General features: G+C 37.4%; 1 protein-coding gene across 2 annotated transcripts in view; it reads right to left on the reverse strand.

The window, feature by feature from the left end:
- IPO8 (importin 8) overlaps nt 1-18,938 on the reverse strand; it is a 71,165-nt gene that overhangs the window by 14,719 nt on the left and 37,508 nt on the right. For both annotated transcript variants that reach the window (XR_007353764.2, XM_048829297.2), the window contains exons 10-21: nt 18,442-18,541; nt 16,563-16,639; nt 13,686-13,802; nt 12,946-13,035; nt 11,523-11,688; nt 10,802-10,962; nt 9,818-9,943; nt 7,810-7,876; nt 6,982-7,107; nt 6,393-6,490; nt 5,623-5,718; nt 3,872-4,092 (exon numbers count right to left, since the gene is read on the reverse strand). Coding sequence is in view for 1 of the 2 variants with exons in the window: in XM_048829297.2 (XP_048685254.1) it covers nt 3,872-4,092; nt 5,623-5,718; nt 6,393-6,490; nt 6,982-7,107; nt 7,810-7,876; nt 9,818-9,943; nt 10,802-10,962; nt 11,523-11,688; nt 12,946-13,035; nt 13,686-13,802; nt 16,563-16,639; nt 18,442-18,541 (1,445 nt within the window). In the remaining variant the exon portion in view is untranslated. The remainder of the gene's footprint in view (nt 1-3,871; nt 4,093-5,622; nt 5,719-6,392; nt 6,491-6,981; nt 7,108-7,809; nt 7,877-9,817; nt 9,944-10,801; nt 10,963-11,522; nt 11,689-12,945; nt 13,036-13,685; nt 13,803-16,562; nt 16,640-18,441; nt 18,542-18,938) is intronic.

Below are 18,938 nucleotides of genomic sequence, written 5' to 3' on the forward strand. Positions count from 1 at the left end.
AGCTGCCCCTTTTGTGTCAAGAATCAATTTTCTTTCAGCCACATCAATGCATTTCCTTTCTGAGTTGCAGATAATTAGCCATTTCCTTTAGGTTACAGAGTTTGGACCAGCCTTAATTTCCTATATCAGATCTTGTGCTTAAATAAATACAAATCATCAGTTTTTAAAAAATTATGAGTGAAATCCTGGCTCTTTTGAAGTCAAATGATTCCTATTCATCAACTAAACCTTCTTATTCAGCTACTGATTTCTCACATGTTCAAACCAAAATTAAGTTTTCCTTTTGACTTTAGTTTCTGTAGAAGAATCTTTACTAGGAAGAGTAAACACTGACCATGCAAAAAATGGCTCATTCAAATTTCAGGCCATCGAGGAAAAGATGACAAATAATACACATGATGGGTTTTACCGGTCTCTTCATCACCCTCACTCTAATTCAATCTTAAATAACTACACAATACACATTTCAGCCTTCATTAAACAATCCAAACAAAGCACATTATATACGTACAGATGTGCACCACAAATGTACAGTATCCAGGGGATACACTCTATTTATGCTTCACCTATACAGGGCAGTCTAATCCAGCTCAACTTCCCCTACCCCCATGGATTAGTTCTAGCACTCCAAGTCGCTGAGCAGCTCCACATTTTTAAATAAACCTAAAAGAACAGTTACTTTCTTTACAGTAAATACACCAAGTCCAAAGCCGATCAGTTTTCTGACAGAGTGGAGATGACTTGCTCCACCCTCTGTGATGTTGTCTGTCAGCACTTGGACTGCAGATCCCTGAAGAGAGGAAAGGAATGCTCTGCACGCCAGGCAGATGGCTCCAAGTTCCAGAACAGTTACGTATAGACAAGCTTCTTGCTGAGACCACATGCCCAGAGTCTGCAAGTGCTCTAAATGAGCTGCTCATGCCTGAGCGGAGTCTTGGTTGGCAGAAGGGAGGAGAAGGGTACTCCCTTAAACACCCGTAATGCGTCTTTCCTCCAGTTTAATGAGGACACAACTTCTTGTAGGATTGTCTCCTGCATGCCCATGTGATGTTTGCTTGGCAAATACACTGATTTCAACCATCCTTGCATGGAGCATAGTTGAAGTCTAGCAAACTACATCATGTAGACACAGAAAGTCATATGACTCAGAAGCATGAGCCATACTCTTACTAATGTCTTTGAATAAGCCTGCAGGTGGTTGACAAGGTCCACTGTGGTCTGGAATCTTTCTTACAGCAGACAAGCCTTCGATGACTTGGAATCTAACATGGCTAATAGGAGCACTCAGGGATGAAACCTATTTGAGCCTTTTTCCTCCAGTTCTAAGGAGGCTCCCATTGAATGATCTAGGAGGAATAGTTTAAGGCTCTTTTGCCTTCTGAATTCTTTTCAAAAAGAAATGATAAAATTCAACATCCATTGAGCTACACACTTCCTCAAGGCAAAAGAGGCATTTCATATGACCATCCTTCAATGGAATAAGAGCATCACAAGGAAAGGCAAGTTTTGAACCCCACAGACTTTGCTTCAGCCACAGAAGCTAGATCCAGTACTGGGGAAGTCCCTAATATTAACAAGTTATGCTTTAGGGTTTTTTAAGCCAAGAGGCATAAAAATAATCAGAAAAACTAACCATTATGTTATCTAGACTAATATACTAACGATATATACAAAAGAGATTTAAGTTGTATAAAGCACAATAAAAGAAGACAAAGCATGAGCTGTTTGAAGGAACAGAGGGATGGTTGGAGCTGCTCTGCCCCTTATGCCCTTGGTTAAGGAAGGGGAGCGAGAGCATCCAGGGTGCTGGCGTTGCCACAATGGACACTGCTGGCCAGAAGAACCCAATCTCATTCATGAATCCAGGACATGTGCAAACCAGAAATGGGATCCATGTGGACAATTATGTGAAAAAGAGACATATTCATCTTTTCTCTTGAAGTATGGACTTCACTCTCCATCCCTCCCCTTGGTATTCAAGGCTTTAGACCAGTGATAGGCTTCAGCTCCAATGCCTTGTAATCCAGCATAACAAGAAACTGGAGCTTTATACCATTGGACAGAGGAGATTCTCAGCTTTCCGAACAGACATACAGAAGTGTATGGCCATGTACATGTTATAAGAAATGTACATGAATTCCTTAATATGAGATTGCCGACACTGTCACAAAATATCCTCCCTACTTTTCAATCATCAATTCAAGTAACCTTTGTGACACACTTCACATTTCTTTAAGCTATATTATCTTCCCCAACCAATCCTTACTAAACCATTACCTAAAAGACAATACTAGGATGAGATTTTCCATTGGGCATCTGTCTATAGCCAAATTATACTGCAGCAACTGGCCTCTCTGCCACACTGCTATGTGCAACTCTCTGGCAGTGTTGGTCCAACTGGCAGAATGTGCACACAGGACCTGGAAGTTCACCAAAACCTCTGAGAAATGTTGGGTTTCCCTGCTTTGCTGAAGCCTACAAACTGTTCCCCTTCCCACTGTGTCATCTAAGTAATACATTTTAAAAAGTAAAGAGAAGGAAGAGAGAAACTTCCTACTCTACGCATATGGCATATGCCTTTCAAGCACCTGGCATGTCATGAGACATTTTACCTTTCAGTTGTTTTCTGGTTATGCCCCACCTGCCTCTACCAAAGTAACCCAAGCGCAAAATGCATTGGCTTAATTAAAACTGTGTTTGTGTTGTTTGCACCCTGCACTAATTCAACCACTGCAGCCAATAACGTACACATTCTCTGGCTGAAGCTGATAGCCATGCGAAAGGGTTTCAGATAGGAGGGAGGGTCAAAGCAATGCAAGGACCTTTGGGGAAAAACTACAAGTAAAAGGAGGAAGAATGGGTGTGGGATCCTAGAGGACACCCCCAAAACTAAGTATTTTTTCCAGACTACATATGGTAGTAAGACATTACAACAGTGTTGTAATGAATTGGCTCAGAAAGCTAGTTACAGCTCCAATTTTGGATCAGAATGACTTTCATGGTTAGATGCTGCCCAACGTTTAGCCAATAACTGCCTAAGAAAAACAAACAGCTTTAGAAAACCACTGCTTCAACAAACCAGTGCCCCAACAAACTTTACAAAAACATTAGCTTTCAAAAATATTATGTGCCAAATGTCCTGAATTAAGGGCACAAGCCATTCAGCATGTAAAGGATGTTAGACTTCTTTGCTTTTTGGGGTCACAAATGATTGCAGATGCCTACATCTTGCTGAGATGACCCAGTATGCACTATGCAGGCAATGTCAACCGTGGAGCCCCTTATGATTCATGCAGCCAGCCTCTTTTCTGGGGGGGGGGACTGAGGCGGAGGAGGCGACTAGGAACAGAGTAGAGGATATTTTTGGTTGGGGATGGTTTAGGTTATTTTTTTTTTTTTTTTAATAAAAAAACCTCACACTACATCCAGCACATTTTAAAAATTTAGAATAGAAAAAAGTTGTATAAACACTCCACATACTCAATTATTTCCCTAAAATCCTGCTGGGTTGGTTCCCTATTTCAGCGATTGAGATCCCCAGCCAAGTGTATACTGGGCCATCTCATGCAGAGGCAGATGTTCTGTAACCTCAGGGCACCTGAGAGGCTAAAATTCAGTACGTGCTCAATGCCATCTTATACTTGCTATGCAGGATAGTCAGCATGTAACAGAAAAGAAAAACTTAATACGTGCAGGTCACCTTTAACTGCACTACAGCACTTAGATTTTTTTGGTGTGGGTTACTGTTATTTAAACTTAGCTTTGGAATTTAATTTCTTCAATCAATGTGACTAGGGATTCAAAACAAGCTCGGAAGTCTGCTGCCAAGAAATGATAAACAAGGATTTTAAGAGAAAGACTTAATACTTGCCCAAGAAAACAATCTGTGTCATTCATCCATTGGTTTATGAACTGCGCTGTGATGGGCTCAGGGTTGTGTGGAAATCTGATGTTCTCTAATGTGTGCAGAAGTAGGTCAGGATTGTAGTAAAGGGCAGCTATGGCAACCTGAAGACACATGGTACGAAGCTCACTTGTTTTAACTCCTCGAGTTAATCGCTCTAGCACAGCTTCTACAAAGAGTGGGATACACTGGGGACACAGGAGGGGAAAAAATTAAATGTTAAAAATACTGCCAGTTTGCATGACAATTTAAAAGCATTTATCAGTCTCAAACCTGCTGAAGACAAAGAGTCAACTGGAATTCTGCTTGTAGCTTATAATAGTACAGTATATTCATTTCCCAATATAAAAGCAAGAGTGTACCTTCACCTTAAGACTCTGTTTGCATGCTGCTAAAGCTTTCTTTGGACTAAAAGTTATGGCTAGTCTCAACACAAAGGTAAATATTTTGGGGAAATTTGGTAGGATTTGTTTTAGTGCGTATAAACGGCATTTTCCAGCTTTGGGAAAAGAGCTCAAATATTTTCTTGTCTTAAGCTAAATCAAAAACATCTTAGTTTTAAAGCTTCACAAGACATATACATAATCCTCAGCAAGAAATATATATTCTGCCAAATTGTAACAAAGTATGGTGAAAAACTTCTTACAAAAGTCTGCAAAGAGTATAGTTATACAGGTATTTGCATTGCACAAGTTTCTATGTCTAGATTATGAAATAAATAGTTCCCTATAAGAAGGTGCAGGCATATCCCAAGTGCATATTTGGGAATGTGTTTGAATATTTATGAGCATGGGAGAAAATTTTTCTTTCCATGTGCAATCATTTCATTAAACACAGATGTGGCGCTTTTACACATTAATTTCATTGAAATTTTATGTGATTTAATTCCACCTCTTTCAGATTTCTCATTAAAAAAAAAAAGAGCAAAATTTTCCCTTCAATTACTCCAGATTTACATGAGTGGAATTCTACTGATTTCAATTAAATTAACTTCAGAATTATCCAGTAAATGTAAGGGTCCAGGAACAAATGGACACAATCTGTTCTTGCTGTGCAGAGCAGGGGCTTTACACAGGAATAACAAAGAAGAATTTAGCCCTTAATGTGAAAAAGTACACTAATCCAAATAGTGGTTGAAAATGTATATACAAAGATCCAGGAAATTTGTAGTTATGGTATTCACAGCAACCATAATACAGCCATACTGCAAATATTAAGTTATGCATTTTACAGCATACACAGCAATTCAAAATACAGCACTAATCATAAAAAAAGTCTGAGTTCATATTGCTGTGGGAAACAACTCCAGTAGTTTGACTTGCATGATTAAATTCTAAATCATAGCAATGTATTAAAATTTCTCCTTCAATTCAGAACAAGCAATGCTATCAGGAGAAAATTTAGGAAACAGAAAGAGAATCCTACCCAAGGTACCAGTCTTTTACTGTTCAGTTTTAATCCCATTTTCTTGCTTTTTCAAGATGCCATGTCCTTTAATCTCCTCCACGAGAAACAAATCCAAAAAATCTCTTGAACTCATTTACATCCTTTGCACAGTCAGTGTGCTGGAGAACAATTCCATTTAGAACATCTGATTTCCTACATTTGTTCCTTAAATCTACATTTTTCATCTACTAAACTCCTAGGAATGTGGTTGTATTTATATAGAAGTGTACACACAGCATCAAATCTATAAAAAGTTATTGGTAATACATTACCTGGTCAATACACCGCCCTTTGCACTGAAGAACAATTACTTCTAAAAGTTTGGCTGCATGACACTCTGCATCTTCTCCTGCATCTCCAGTTAATACCTAACAAGAAGAATGATAATTCAGCCCAACATCGTATGCAATCTGCTGTGGAAGTACACACACACACACACACACACACGAGAGAGAGAGCATGTGTATGGAGAGATGTATATATAAGAAACCATGGTGAAGGAGCACAAGACTGGAGAATTCAAATTGTGACCTTAGGGTCTGCAAAATCCATAAAATTCTTCACAAATATTAACATTTTTCCATGACGTTATTTCAGTGCTTGTCCTTTTCTTGTGGAAAAATTATTTTAAAAGTTATTATGAGTATCCTTGATAATTGGTATTTTCTGCCACGTGATTGCAGTTTTGCTGAATAATGGCAGATTAACAGCCTGACAAAGTGAAGTCCTGTTTTCCACAGAACAGGTACAACATGAGCAACAGAATGGCAAGTTTCTTCCACAATGGTCTATCCACATGCTTCATGGATGAAAGGGGAATTCAGTTCCTATGTCCATTTAAACTGTGGCCTCTCTGATGAGGAAATCAGTTACAACTGCGGAAGTGGTTTCTGTCATGCGTCCACTGGGAACCGAGCTAAGGCTTATCATTTCATCTTGACCAATCAACAACACCAAATGGCAAGCTTTGGTCACTCTTATCTTGAATATTTGATGCTCAAACATCAAGGATGAGGACTATGACAAGAAATACAAGTCTTACCTTTTTACACATAGTGTAAATGATTTCTAAATGTTTTGGATTAGACAGTAAAGTATCAGTGTCGATGGTCACATAATTGTGCATGAGAGGCATCATATCTAAAAAAAACAAGAAAAGATTTTACATAAAACCAACACCCCCAAAACTCTAACCATTAAGGCCCTGACCCTGCAATGGGATCTACTAGCTTGGACACCTGAGCGTGACAGGAGTCCTAACGCTTCTGCATACAGCTATCTGCGCTAGCAGATGCCTTTGCAAGGTGGGATTTTTAAATGTAGACAGAGAAAAAGAATTAGCACAGACATAACTACATTTTAGCTAACGAATTGATAGTTTCATAATTTTTAGGATTTTCCTTTGAGCTCTGGACGTAGTACAATGTATAAGACTGACTTATTCAGCCAAATTTCTCCAAGCAAAGAACAGTGGCATGAGCTCACTGTTGTACTGGGGTGTTCACAACAAGGCCCAAGCACATGTGCTCTTTTCACTAATACGGACTAAAAGAAAGTAACTCCACAAGACAGCTTTTTGAAGCTGCATCCACAAACAGTTACAATACACTACAGCTGGGGAACAGCCATACCTGCAAAGTATTCAAAGCAATCCTGTTGGAAAACTTCATATAGAACACCTAAAAGCTGCCACATTTGGGGGGAAATCATCTGGCACGTCAAACTGTATGCCAAGGAGAGAATTTCTTCATAAAACTCTGAAGAGAAGAAAATTTGAGGTAGGGGTCTGTAAAAGAGAAGTTTTGCTTGCAAATACCATAATCTTTCAAACACATGCCCTCAGGCCATACAGCAAAGAGCAGACAGCTTTGGAAAGGCAAAATGTTATATAGTAAGAGACTGAAGAATATGGACTGAAAAATTCCAAAAAAGAGGAATCACACTATATTTTGTTTCTTATAAGCACTGAAAAAATACATTACCAGTAAACTAAAGAAATTGTTTCTAAAACATTTTTGCACTTTTTCCCATTCTCTAAGGATTTGTTTTAATTTACAGGCTTTGCCATAAAACGCCGAAGCTTTTTAATAAAGGGAACTGCCAAGAGCGTAGATGTAATCAAAGGTCACTTCCCCTTAATTTCAAATCAAGTTAAAATGTTATAGGGAACTGAGTTTGATGCTTTTCAGTGCTTCAATGCACAGAAGCTAATGTAATTTACTGTAATAGTTTTAGTGACATGAAAATAGGAGATCAGGATACCCAAATCAGAACTAAAAATGAACTTCCTTTAGACCTGAGAGAAGTGGCTTATTCGAGCCTGAGCTGAAGTCCTGACAAAGTACTTGGCAGGAAGAGAGTACTATTTGCTCTCTTAGATTTAAAAATATTGTATTAGTAACTTTTTTCTGCCATATAAAACAAATTGGACACTTCAAAAAGCCAGCTTCTGCATATACCTATTACGTGTTTCTGCAAAACGAGGCCAATGATCTGTAAACAAATGCTCTCCAACTGTTGAGTTATCTGAAATAAAAATAAGACAGTTTATTTAAAAAGCTACAATCAGAGTAACTTGATCCATCCACTTGACTAATTCAGTTTGACTAAGCAGTTCTTTCAAGAAAAAGAGTTTCCATTCTGGTTTAAACACTTTCAATCATCATCAGAATGTTACAGGGACACACTCAGTTATAAGTACTAAGCTATTTTAAAACTTAGTTTTCCCAAATATCCTCCTTAGAACTGTTTACTTAACAGATTGATCATCATTTTAATACCTCCTAACTAATGGTTGCTACCCATACACTAGCCGAGAGCTCCATCACACTGGAAGAGCACCCCCTTGCTCCAGCTGCTGCATCCAAATGGTCTGAGGACAGACCTGAGCACAGAAACCTGATAGGGCTGAGGAGGGAAGAAAAGGAATGGGGTGAGGGGAAAGAGAGCAAGAAAAAATGTTCCTGCCTGTGGCCCATACCGATCTTCCCAGAAGACAGTATATGATTGTATTGAGGTCGGGGGAAAGGGTGCCATTTGCTGGAATGAGCAGGTTTTACTGTGAGTAGCTATTTTATTGTTGTTGGGCAGGGAGATTGTATTTAAGGGTGAAAACTGTCAGAGTCACAAAAGAGAAGTGTAGGTCCGCATTAGAAGCCCACATAAAACCAACAAACAAGGACATTTAATTTTATTATCAGTGACATTCATTAAGGGCTCACTCCTGCAAGGTGTGGAGCACTCTGCCCCCAGTCTAGCAAAGCTCTTGAGCATATGCTCAGCTTTAAGCACAGGTACTCCCATGGAGCTCCTTGTGCTTTTGGAAGTCAGGCCACTTGTTTAGATGCCTAAATACAGATTTAGGAGTCTAATTTTAGGTTCTTTTTCAAATCTTGACCATAGTCTATTTCCATAAGAAGGCAGTAAATTGAGGTGTTCATGTATGTGTAAAAGATCCTGAGATAAAGTGTTAAGCATTATCTTGTGTTGCATACTACAAAACAGTGAACTGCTAAGTTCTCACAAAAAGACTAACTTAACATAGATGCCCACTAGACTAAAACCTGAACAAACCCCAAAGAACAGTATTTCAAGCTAACAGTGCTAAAGCTCATTTTAGATCCTAGTTTCCATTCTAAATTTCGAAAAAGATCTTTTATGAAAAATTGAAGATACTTTGAAATCTTAGACAAAATGCAGTGGTCACCAAGAAAATCTTTTCAAACATTTGTTGTCAGATGACTGATATGGCTCAAAAATAGGTTTCTTCTTTTGATGAGAACTTGTATAACCAAGGAAGCAGCACGAAGGAGAAAACATCTTCGTACTGTAATACCAGCTAAGCTCAGAACTACCCAATGACTGTGTGACATTGGGGCAAGTCAATTGACCTCCTTTGTACCTCAATCAACACAGTTATAAAATCAGAAAAAAGCAGAAGACAACCCTAAGCTGAGCTTTACCGAGTAATGAAATTAGGAAAAAATCATGAATACATAAAGTCAAGAACTCATCCTGCAGTACAATAATATGTAGATCAAACTCCATCAATTCCATCCAGGTAACTGCTGAGTTAAACATCAAAATCTAAGTTGCGATTACCAATAGTTATCTATTGGTTGTTACTGTGAATTATAGCAAACATTCTCAGGGGAGAATTTAGCTTAAAATGTATTCGTAACAATCTGCAACACTTTCTAGTAATATATTTGCTGTAGTAAAGGCTAAAGTGTTATTTCCTCAAAAATGTTAATTATCTCTTAAAGATGAGAACTGTACAACTGAAAATTAGCATTTTACATTGAGCTTTAAATTCACTTTTACTAAGAGGAATCACTTGATCCTAATACACCAAGCTACATAACTATTACATGCTCTTTTCAACTCAAGCAATTTAATATATACATAAAATTGCTTGTAATGAAAAAAAGGAGAGAAGACTAGATATGTAACTGAGAGACATCTCACCTCTTTGTGATCTTCCACAACTGTTAGAATAGTATCAATGGTGTGTAAGATTCCCATTGCCATCACTGTCTTGTCCTCCACTTCCTCATATTCTTCACTCTGAAGAACTTTACCAAATATCTCAGCCTTAAAAAGAAAGAAAAGAAAAAGAAAAAAAGCAGACAGTTCTTCTAGAGGCAACTCATACTTCCAGCTTGCCTTGTAGGAAACGAGGGATTGCCCTTTGACGGATAATGAAGTGGCTGCAGTGTCCTCAAATTATTAAATAATTAATTCACTGTGATGAAGCCACGAGTGGTGAGAGGCATGCCTGATACTTCTGTAAGGGAACTGGGAAGTTTGGGAAATGGAAAAACCTTCTCCTCCCTCCGCTGATAAACCTAACTGTGGCAAGTCGCTTAAGTTAAATAATCAAAGCTATTAAACATCCTGGCTTGTTTAGAACAGCAATAGCTATCAAAACAGCCAAAACTACTGTAATTTTAAGGACTTTTTGAAGAGAAACTGTCAGGTAGTTTAGCCCCCAAATTTACATTTGGGGATGGTTTACAAGAGCTACTATTGATAGATAGGTTTTCAGTAAAGTGTTTTAAAAACATCAGTGAAAACAGCTTATTTTGGAGCTAACACATGCAGTGTATGCAGACCAGAATTTGAGGCCATCATGCTACTGCATGAATAGGCAAAGGGTGAAAGACTAGAATTGAAACAGAACAAACTAGATGACTCATCTATTTCCTCATCCAAGCTGAAATCCAAAAGGAAACAGAACAAACAGTGAAAAGCAAATCAGATTTTAAAAGATTATTTATTTTAAATAATCAAAGAAGCTGTAAGCAATATAGATAGCAATTTTTTAAAGTTATGATTTTAAACCTGACAGTGTCCTTTTAAAAAAAGGCTCATTTCAAACAAGCTTGCAGCAATGTTTAATAAGCTAGGCCTATGACTGTGACTACAATGTTGTTCTACTGAACATCTTACCAGATGTTGTGTCATGTCAACAGCGATGGTAGCTACTTCTTGATTGTACTCGCAGATCATCTTCTGGATAACATTCGTAAGATCATCATTTTCTGTCTCTCTAACTATGTGTAACAGCTCCTGCATAACTGGCCTGACGTACGGCTTCACATATTCCTTTGCTAATAAGACAACAAAATTAGGAAAGATCAATTTTCCATAAAAACAAATATACAATCTGTCTCAGTTATTAGGAACCTTACTGTTCTCTTAAGCAAAAACACTTAAAACAATTCATTTCCAGTAAAAGTTGAGTCAGTCTAACAAGAGTGTACTTTTTAGATGCAAGCATATTACATAATATATATACACTCAGACATCCCCCACCACTTAGAATTCTGTCCACATAAATGATCTACTTCCATGAGAGACATGCACATCTAGTATCTGGCCCTAAACATACCCATTGTTTCAATTCAATGTTAAGAAATAAGATACCATTCGATTTGTCAATTGAATTGTATTGACTCAGAAACCTGTCAGAAAAATCTGTAACCAATGTTCCATGATGTATATTGTAGCTAATGAGCAAATGAACTTGTCTAAATGTGATTACGTGTTCCAGGGATCTATATTTCTAAATGCAAGAACTGTTTATATACATCCACAGCAAATTATAGCAACATGTCATCTAGGCAGGGAAAATTATCAGTATATACTTAAATGAAACATTGTAGCGTACCTTGCTCCTGATTGCTTATTAATGCCTGAAGAGCTATGGCAGCTTCTACTTTGACAGGCATTTCTTTGTCATCAATCAAGCTCTTCTTTGCCAGCTCTACTGCATTCCTTAGGTTGAGTTCATTGTGGAATTTCAAAGTGCTGAATGAATGAAGAACCCAACAGGACTGTCGTACAAGAAGAAAGCAAGTCAGGAGCTACTGCAGTAATAGAATTCTTCAAAGAATTTCAGTCACATGCTAACAGTTCTTTATCTGTTTTAAATCGTTGCTCTTTTGTTTGCACATTTATAGAGTAAATACTACATACTGTGCAGGTTTTACACTACAGTGGCTCTTCTGCTCCTTTCCCCAAACATCTATAGATTCAATATACAACTGTAATTGTTATACTAAACTTCTATCAGGAACAAGAGAGCTTGGGATTTATTTTTTTTAAATTTTCTTCCTAGGCAATGAGATGTACACTTAGCAGGAAAATTAATCACTCATTACTGATTGATGTGGGCACAGGGGGGAAGAGTTTAGGGATTAAATCCCGCTCACCCTCAAAGTGGCATTAACTGCTCTCTGAAAACTGGATTTGGCTTTAGCTCAAACTACTGAGTTTTGCTACTGAATAATCATATAACCATAGAAAAGTAGGGCTAAAAGGAACCTCAAGAGGTCATCTAGTCCATCACCCTGTGCTGAGACAAGATCAAGTATGCTTAGACCATCCCTGACATGCATGTTTAACCTGTTCTTAAATGCCTCTAGTGATGGAGATTCCACAACCTCACTTGGTAACCTATTCCAGTTCTTAACTGTCCCTATAGTTAGGAAGATTTTCCTAATAGCTAACCTAAATCTCCCTTGCTGTGGATTAAGCCCATTACTTCTTGTCAGACCTTCAGTGGATTTAGAGAACAACTGGTCTTTATAACAGCCCTTAACATATATGAAGACTTAACAGTTGCCCCCTCACACTTCTCTTCTCAAGACTAAACATGCCCAGTTTTTAACCTATCCTCATAGGTCAGGTTTGCTAAACCTTTTATTATTTTAGTTGCTCTCCTCTGGACTCTCTCCACTTTATCCACATCCTTCTTAAAAGTATTGTGCCCGAAACTGGACATAATGATCAGATAAGGACCTCCACAGGTTACCATATATCCAGTGCTCAAGTTTCCCAATTTGATCAAAACAGTGAGTTGAAAGTGAGCTATACAGAAATGGATCACCTAGAATTTCAAACATCTATAAATAAATTTTATTTCAGATCAAAATGCTGAAAAGGTTTCTGTACAATGGAGTTGCTGAGAAGTAAATTATTGTTTGTGAAACGTGGGAACTGCTACATTTCAGTCTGTTATCAGAGTGAAATAAACCTGTAAAGAAAATAATCAGACACATATTGCAGTCTATAAACTTTGGTGAACTTACTCTTGCTCTGAGATATCCCAAGTTAGACATGAACAATGGAAATACGTGATTCTGTAGCATCAGCTCCATTTGATCCTTGAATACACTCTTCTGTTGAAATAAACAAAAAATTAAGTTGGAGTCGTTTGGATATACGGTATTATTCAGTAACCCACATTAACTGTCAAATTCAGACTAATAAAACCATTCTCTGCCTTCAAATGAATTATTTCTATCCCATTAATACATGTAGAATAATTTCTAGATGGCATTTTGATGTGAGAGCAAGAGGCACATATTGAAGAATGGGAGGCTGGCAGGCTACACAACATATTGCTGGAACACTTTAAATATTATTAACAGAATCTAGAAGACCAGTAGCTGCTTTTTGCTATGGACAGGTGGCATGGTAATCAGTGTATCCAAGGTTCCAATTGTGGCTGGAACGTATTTTGTAACTTGGTCCCATTTCATCAGTAAAGCAGGACAGCACAAGGAACTGTTCTGTAACAAGGCGGGTAGTCTGACAAACAGGGCTGATTGTAAAATGGGAAGAGAAAGAAGTGGTTGAAGTAATTTTCATTTTTTTTTTTTTTAAGAAGAAGAACTTCATATTGGTATTTCACAGCAAAAATCACTTCACAGACTTCATAAGTGTGCTTCAGGGCTAGCCACACTTTAAAAATTAATGTTTTAAATTAGAAAGGACAGTTGATAACAGATTCTGATCATACACATACTATATCCCCTCATCCATTTACCTTCAGTAAAATATCTGCTAGAGATCCCATCACGTGCAATGCTCCATCTTTCTTCCTAGGGTCAATGTTTGGTTCTGTGAGGATCTGATAGCAAAATGCCATCATCTTTGGTAATACCTAAACATAGTAAGACACAAACAAAATGGAGGATAATCTGCATGTGGCATCAGTGAACTATTTAAATCTGTTTATTAGCATCTTTCCTTTAAAGTTTGGAAACTCAAGAACTTAAAGCTTTCATATAGTACCAATGTGAACTAACCCACATTGCCCATAATGTATTATGGGAACATGGCAGTCTCTTTCCAGTTAATGTGGAAAGCCCTATTATAAGCCTCTTTTTAATCACAATCCTCACATTTATCAAGAATAGATGCATCTGCCTGAAATTTCACATTAGTGATCATAAGTGAGGCACAATTTTTTTTGAAACTTCAAAGCAAATTAGAAGACGTGATCTGGAGATACAGGGGTTCAAACAAGGCAGTAATCTCACTTATTAAATTTATTCCTAACTTCTTTTCTGACTCGTTCTATATAAATTCCAGAACAGTGAGGTCTAGAAACTCCAGATTACAACCAATCTATTGGTCTTTACCAGACTTGGAAAGGTCTCTTGGCAGAATCATTTATTTAATGTGATTTCACATACATTATATGCTTTACAGACTTCATGAAATAAAGACCCCAATGCAGACTACTACAATGGGGCTGGCGGCAGGCAAGGAACCACGTTGGGGTAGGTGAGGGGAAAGATCATAGTATATAAGAAAGTAGATTTTTAAGTGTTCAGAGCTGCAGACTTGGTTCTACTCTGAAAAGTTACTCTAGAAACAGCAGCCTGAGGCTTCATATTTATTTTGTCTCAAATTACTTCCAATATCAAATGTGTTTTGTTCTAACTACTAACCTTTGCAACCCCTTCACTTTCAATTGTTCAGAACTTAGTAAATAATTCTAACAAACATGCAAACGAAGGAATCAAATTGAGCTCACTCCATCTTAGCTGTTTACTTTACTAGCTAAAATCAGAAGAGATAATTCTGAATACACAAAGCGAGCAGGTCCATGGGAAGGTGCCATTTTCACTGACACTTTTCAAAGCAAAAGTGTACACTGAAGTATATATCAAAAAACTCAAATTGTTTGATCTTACACAAAAAGGTAGGTCAGAGAAAGGGGCAGAGACAAAGTTGCTTGGCTATCCTTAATACTGCATCTTTAAACTTTTTAATTCTTGATTTTTTGCAGTCTAACCTGAACAGACTTTTCAGGATAATGTCTGTGTTCTTTAAGAAAACTACAACATTGTCTCAAAGGCTTTTTCATTACCTAGCTGACAGATATTTAAAACCTTAACTGAAACTTAGTGAAGTTTTTTGCCTGGTAATGTATTAAGATATATATTTAACAAATTAACTAACAATGAAAAATGCATCTGTGCAACATGAGAAAGTATACCTGTCTCTGAGATGCTTAGCATTTGAATTTCTTGATTTGTGTTTAAAGCTTTTAGTCTTGATGTTGCCTTACAAGGTGGTTTTTTTTGTTTGTTTGTTTTTTAAAATAGGTTTTGAGCAAAGGAAAGTTTCATATCCATTTCCAGCCAACTGCTCTAGAAAGATAATAAGAGCTTGAAAAATTTACTCATATACCTATCAGCCTGAACCACCAGGGTACTTAGCCAGGAAAACCATAACCCTTGCCATTTAAGGGAATATAAATAGTAATATACTGTTTATCACGCACCATAGTTAACATCACTGCCGATCAACTTAATACACTTTAAAATGCAACTTTCTCATTGCTTTCCTCATAACTTCTATCCTTTCCAGATTTCGTGCTATTTTTCCATCTCCCCCTACCCCACACCCAACTCTATAAAAATTCATGGTCTATCCTTTCTTGGCTGTTTTCAGTATTTTTTTCCATATACTGTGTTTCCTACCTTCTCTTCTATAAATTGTTAGATCTCCCATCAACTTTCTAAATATTGCATTTCTTTTTTTAATACATCATCAAGCTCTCTTCTATCCAACCCCTTCATCTCCTGCTACCCCACTCACTCACACAGTGTTGAGAACATTACCACATATCTTGTAGCCAAAAGACTAAACCTATTAGCCAAAGACTGATATGAAAATAGGGGGACACCCTTGCTGTTCAGAAGCAACATTTAGGTGAGAAATCAACCCTCCACCCAGATATTGGGAAGGGGAGGATGTTGGGATTCCTGCCAAGGTGCTATCTGTAAGCAAGCTCTAAGAACAATCTGACTTATTTACCTCCGGCTAGTAGTAAAAAGTACATTTAAATCTCTCAATTTTGGCTGCTGGAAGGGAGAAGTATTCTCTCTTGCTACCCAAGAGCCTTCCTGGCTGCTGCACGATGATGGTCTATAGGGGTCTCTCCTACTGTTTAGGGTCTTCCTCCCCAGTGAGTAGTTCTCATGCATGTTTCTTCTACACCTGTCCACAGCTTTCCCAAGAAACAGCAGACTGAAACCAACTTGATTCTCATCAGTTTCACTGCTCCCCACGGGATTCTAAATAGCAACAGTGAAGACTAATGTGAATCGGGTCCACTTTGGAAGCTCTGGGCCTCAGAGACTTTGAGGCTGTCTGCCTGCGGACTTGGGAAGACATTAACTGCATCTGTTCACACTCAGTTCACATCTCGAAGGTGAATCTTTGCAACCATAATGACTAGAAACTTAGTTTAAAAATAGAAATTGAAGTTTTGATTATATAGAAGTTGATAGCACTCATCCAGTGCAGGGTAGATTCTTCAAGGCTTGAGGTTAATACAGAACCATTTGAGATAGACAGATGCCCTTTTAAAGAAAGAATAATTTTTTTAAAAAGAATAATTCAGTACCTCTTTTCGCTTCTTTGCTGCAGTGTAGAGGAGATTCTGGGCTGCTGTTGTAGGGGACGCATAATCCTCAAACACATCTAACAATATTTAAAGAAAGTGTTTTCAGTCACTGAGTACAATTTAATAATAAAATTCTCACAGATCATTTTCAAATATACATAGAGTAAGAGCTTTGGATGGATGTCACAGAACCAGGGTGACAAAAGAACATTACATTTATTCATGGTCTTCTTCATCCTATGGACTCTGATAACTTGAGTGTCGGTCACCTTTGACCAGTGTTTATTTTGTCAACTACCTTCCCAATATACCAAATACCAATCATTCTCTTTTTGAGAGATTTATTTTTTCTGTGGTATCTAAGATATCACAGCGTAGTAAATGGTGGCAAAATTTTTAATGGTGGCATTTACAGTAGCAGCACCAATATGCTGCAATGCCATGTGTATGTCGGTGAAGTCCATTGTGGTTTCATGTCACTAAAAATAAAAAGTGACAGACCTTATGAAAAACTTCATTAAATCTAAACGTATTTGAATTTAGGGTACTCTTGAATCTATGGCTGTACCAAAGAACTAAAAAAGCTGATTTTTTTTACGTCCTTGCTTGTAACTAATCCTCCTTGAAACACATTGCAAGTGTATTATATACCTTATAAAATTCTTCTATTTTGCAAAATATTGCTACATGAATTTGAAGTGTTCCCTTCAATTTTTGCAGCATCAGATAACAGATGGGATAATGAACGAGGTCTAGAAATAAGAAGGCAATTTCTATTTTTCCTGGTATCTCCCAAGTAAGTCAGAACAGACGCAGAATATTAAATATACTGTTAGAACTGAATTTCACACCCTGAGTATTTCTCCCTAAACTTCATTCTTTTTTCCTTTTACAAATGAAAAAGGCAAAATCTAAGTGCCTCAGCTATATAAGAAAAAAATAAGAACTAAATGCTTGTCCATTGGATTGGATTCAGAATTGGATTCAGATGCTCACGTGTTGGCTACATCTTTGCCCCCTGAATATTAATATCTTATGATGCCTTATTGTTCTACAGTACCTCTTTCTAGGTTTTATTTTCTACTATTCCAAGAAAATCTAAATGACACTTTTTTATATAAAATGCTAGCTAAAAGTTAACCAGTTTTGGTATTTTTAAATCTTAATTCCCTCTCTGATGCTTAGTTCTAGGGACTTTTCCAGCAGGATTTCCTATACTATTACAAAAAAACCCAAAAAAACCCTATTCTCCAGTAGGACTACTCCTGAAAGGGGAATAAGGGACTCATAATATGGCCCCATGCAATCTACACTTTAACTCCTACATTTGTCTTTTGAAAGAATGCCTATTTCTCATTATTTCAAAAATTTTAATAAAAATAAGTGGCACTCAAAATGTACTCCAACCCTGTTGAAGGTGGGTATGTCAAGCCCCCTTTGGTCAACTAGCGTTGCACTGCTTTACAATAGGGTCTCATGTCTAAGCACAACAGTGATTCAATACAGGGCCTTAAAGGTGTGTTTAAGTGAGAAAAATGGGGGAATCTAAGAAAACATGCATCAGGTACCCAAGCAGCAAGGGGAGGAAGGGCAAGAATAAAGTGACCAATCAAGCTTGGTTTGAAGTGGGTAAGCAACCTTTCTAGAGCCGATCTTATAAATATAGCACATTATTTAAATGGACAAAACTAGCTTATTCCCACTTACATTTACAGAGTAGGCTTTAAAGAACAATTCATCTCACTTTTAGAGTCTCCCTTGAACTCTGGTGAAGATACAACTACAGTGGCATAGTGGCAAATACAGTTTTGTAATCTAGGGATCTATAACGCACAATTACAGCAAAAACAGAGAGCAAACACTAAGCACAGACATTTACCAAATTTCATGCGAATGTACTCATATGGATCCTCTTGCCACAGCTCTTCATCCTCATCTTTATAACACATTAGGGAGAAAATCACTTCTTCAGATATACTCTAAGAGCAGAGAAATCAAATATGTTCAAGTGCACAGAACATATTTCAAGTACAGCTTCTCCCCCCTCAAAATGTTTACTACATTGTACCTTTTCGTACACAAGTAAAGTTCATTTAACTAATCCTCTTAAATTATTTTTACTTACTGGGATAATCTTACAATACACATATTGTGTTTTTCAAAGGACTAAGAAGGCAGCAATAAGTTTTACTCCACCATACTCCAGTACAACACAAAGAATATACCACAGGGCACAATCTAATAAAAGCAGAACATATCATTCTGTGCAAGGATTTCACAATGTGGCACTAAGATGAGAGTAGATCTTTTACTTTTCCCTCATCCTCCTAATACTCATGGGATTTATCTTCTGATAAAGTTAATTAAACATGGGGA

The sequence above is a fragment of the Caretta caretta genome, chromosome 1 (assembly GCF_965140235.1).
Source record: "Caretta caretta isolate rCarCar2 chromosome 1, rCarCar1.hap1, whole genome shotgun sequence".
Taxonomy (NCBI): Eukaryota; Metazoa; Chordata; order Testudines; family Cheloniidae; genus Caretta; species Caretta caretta.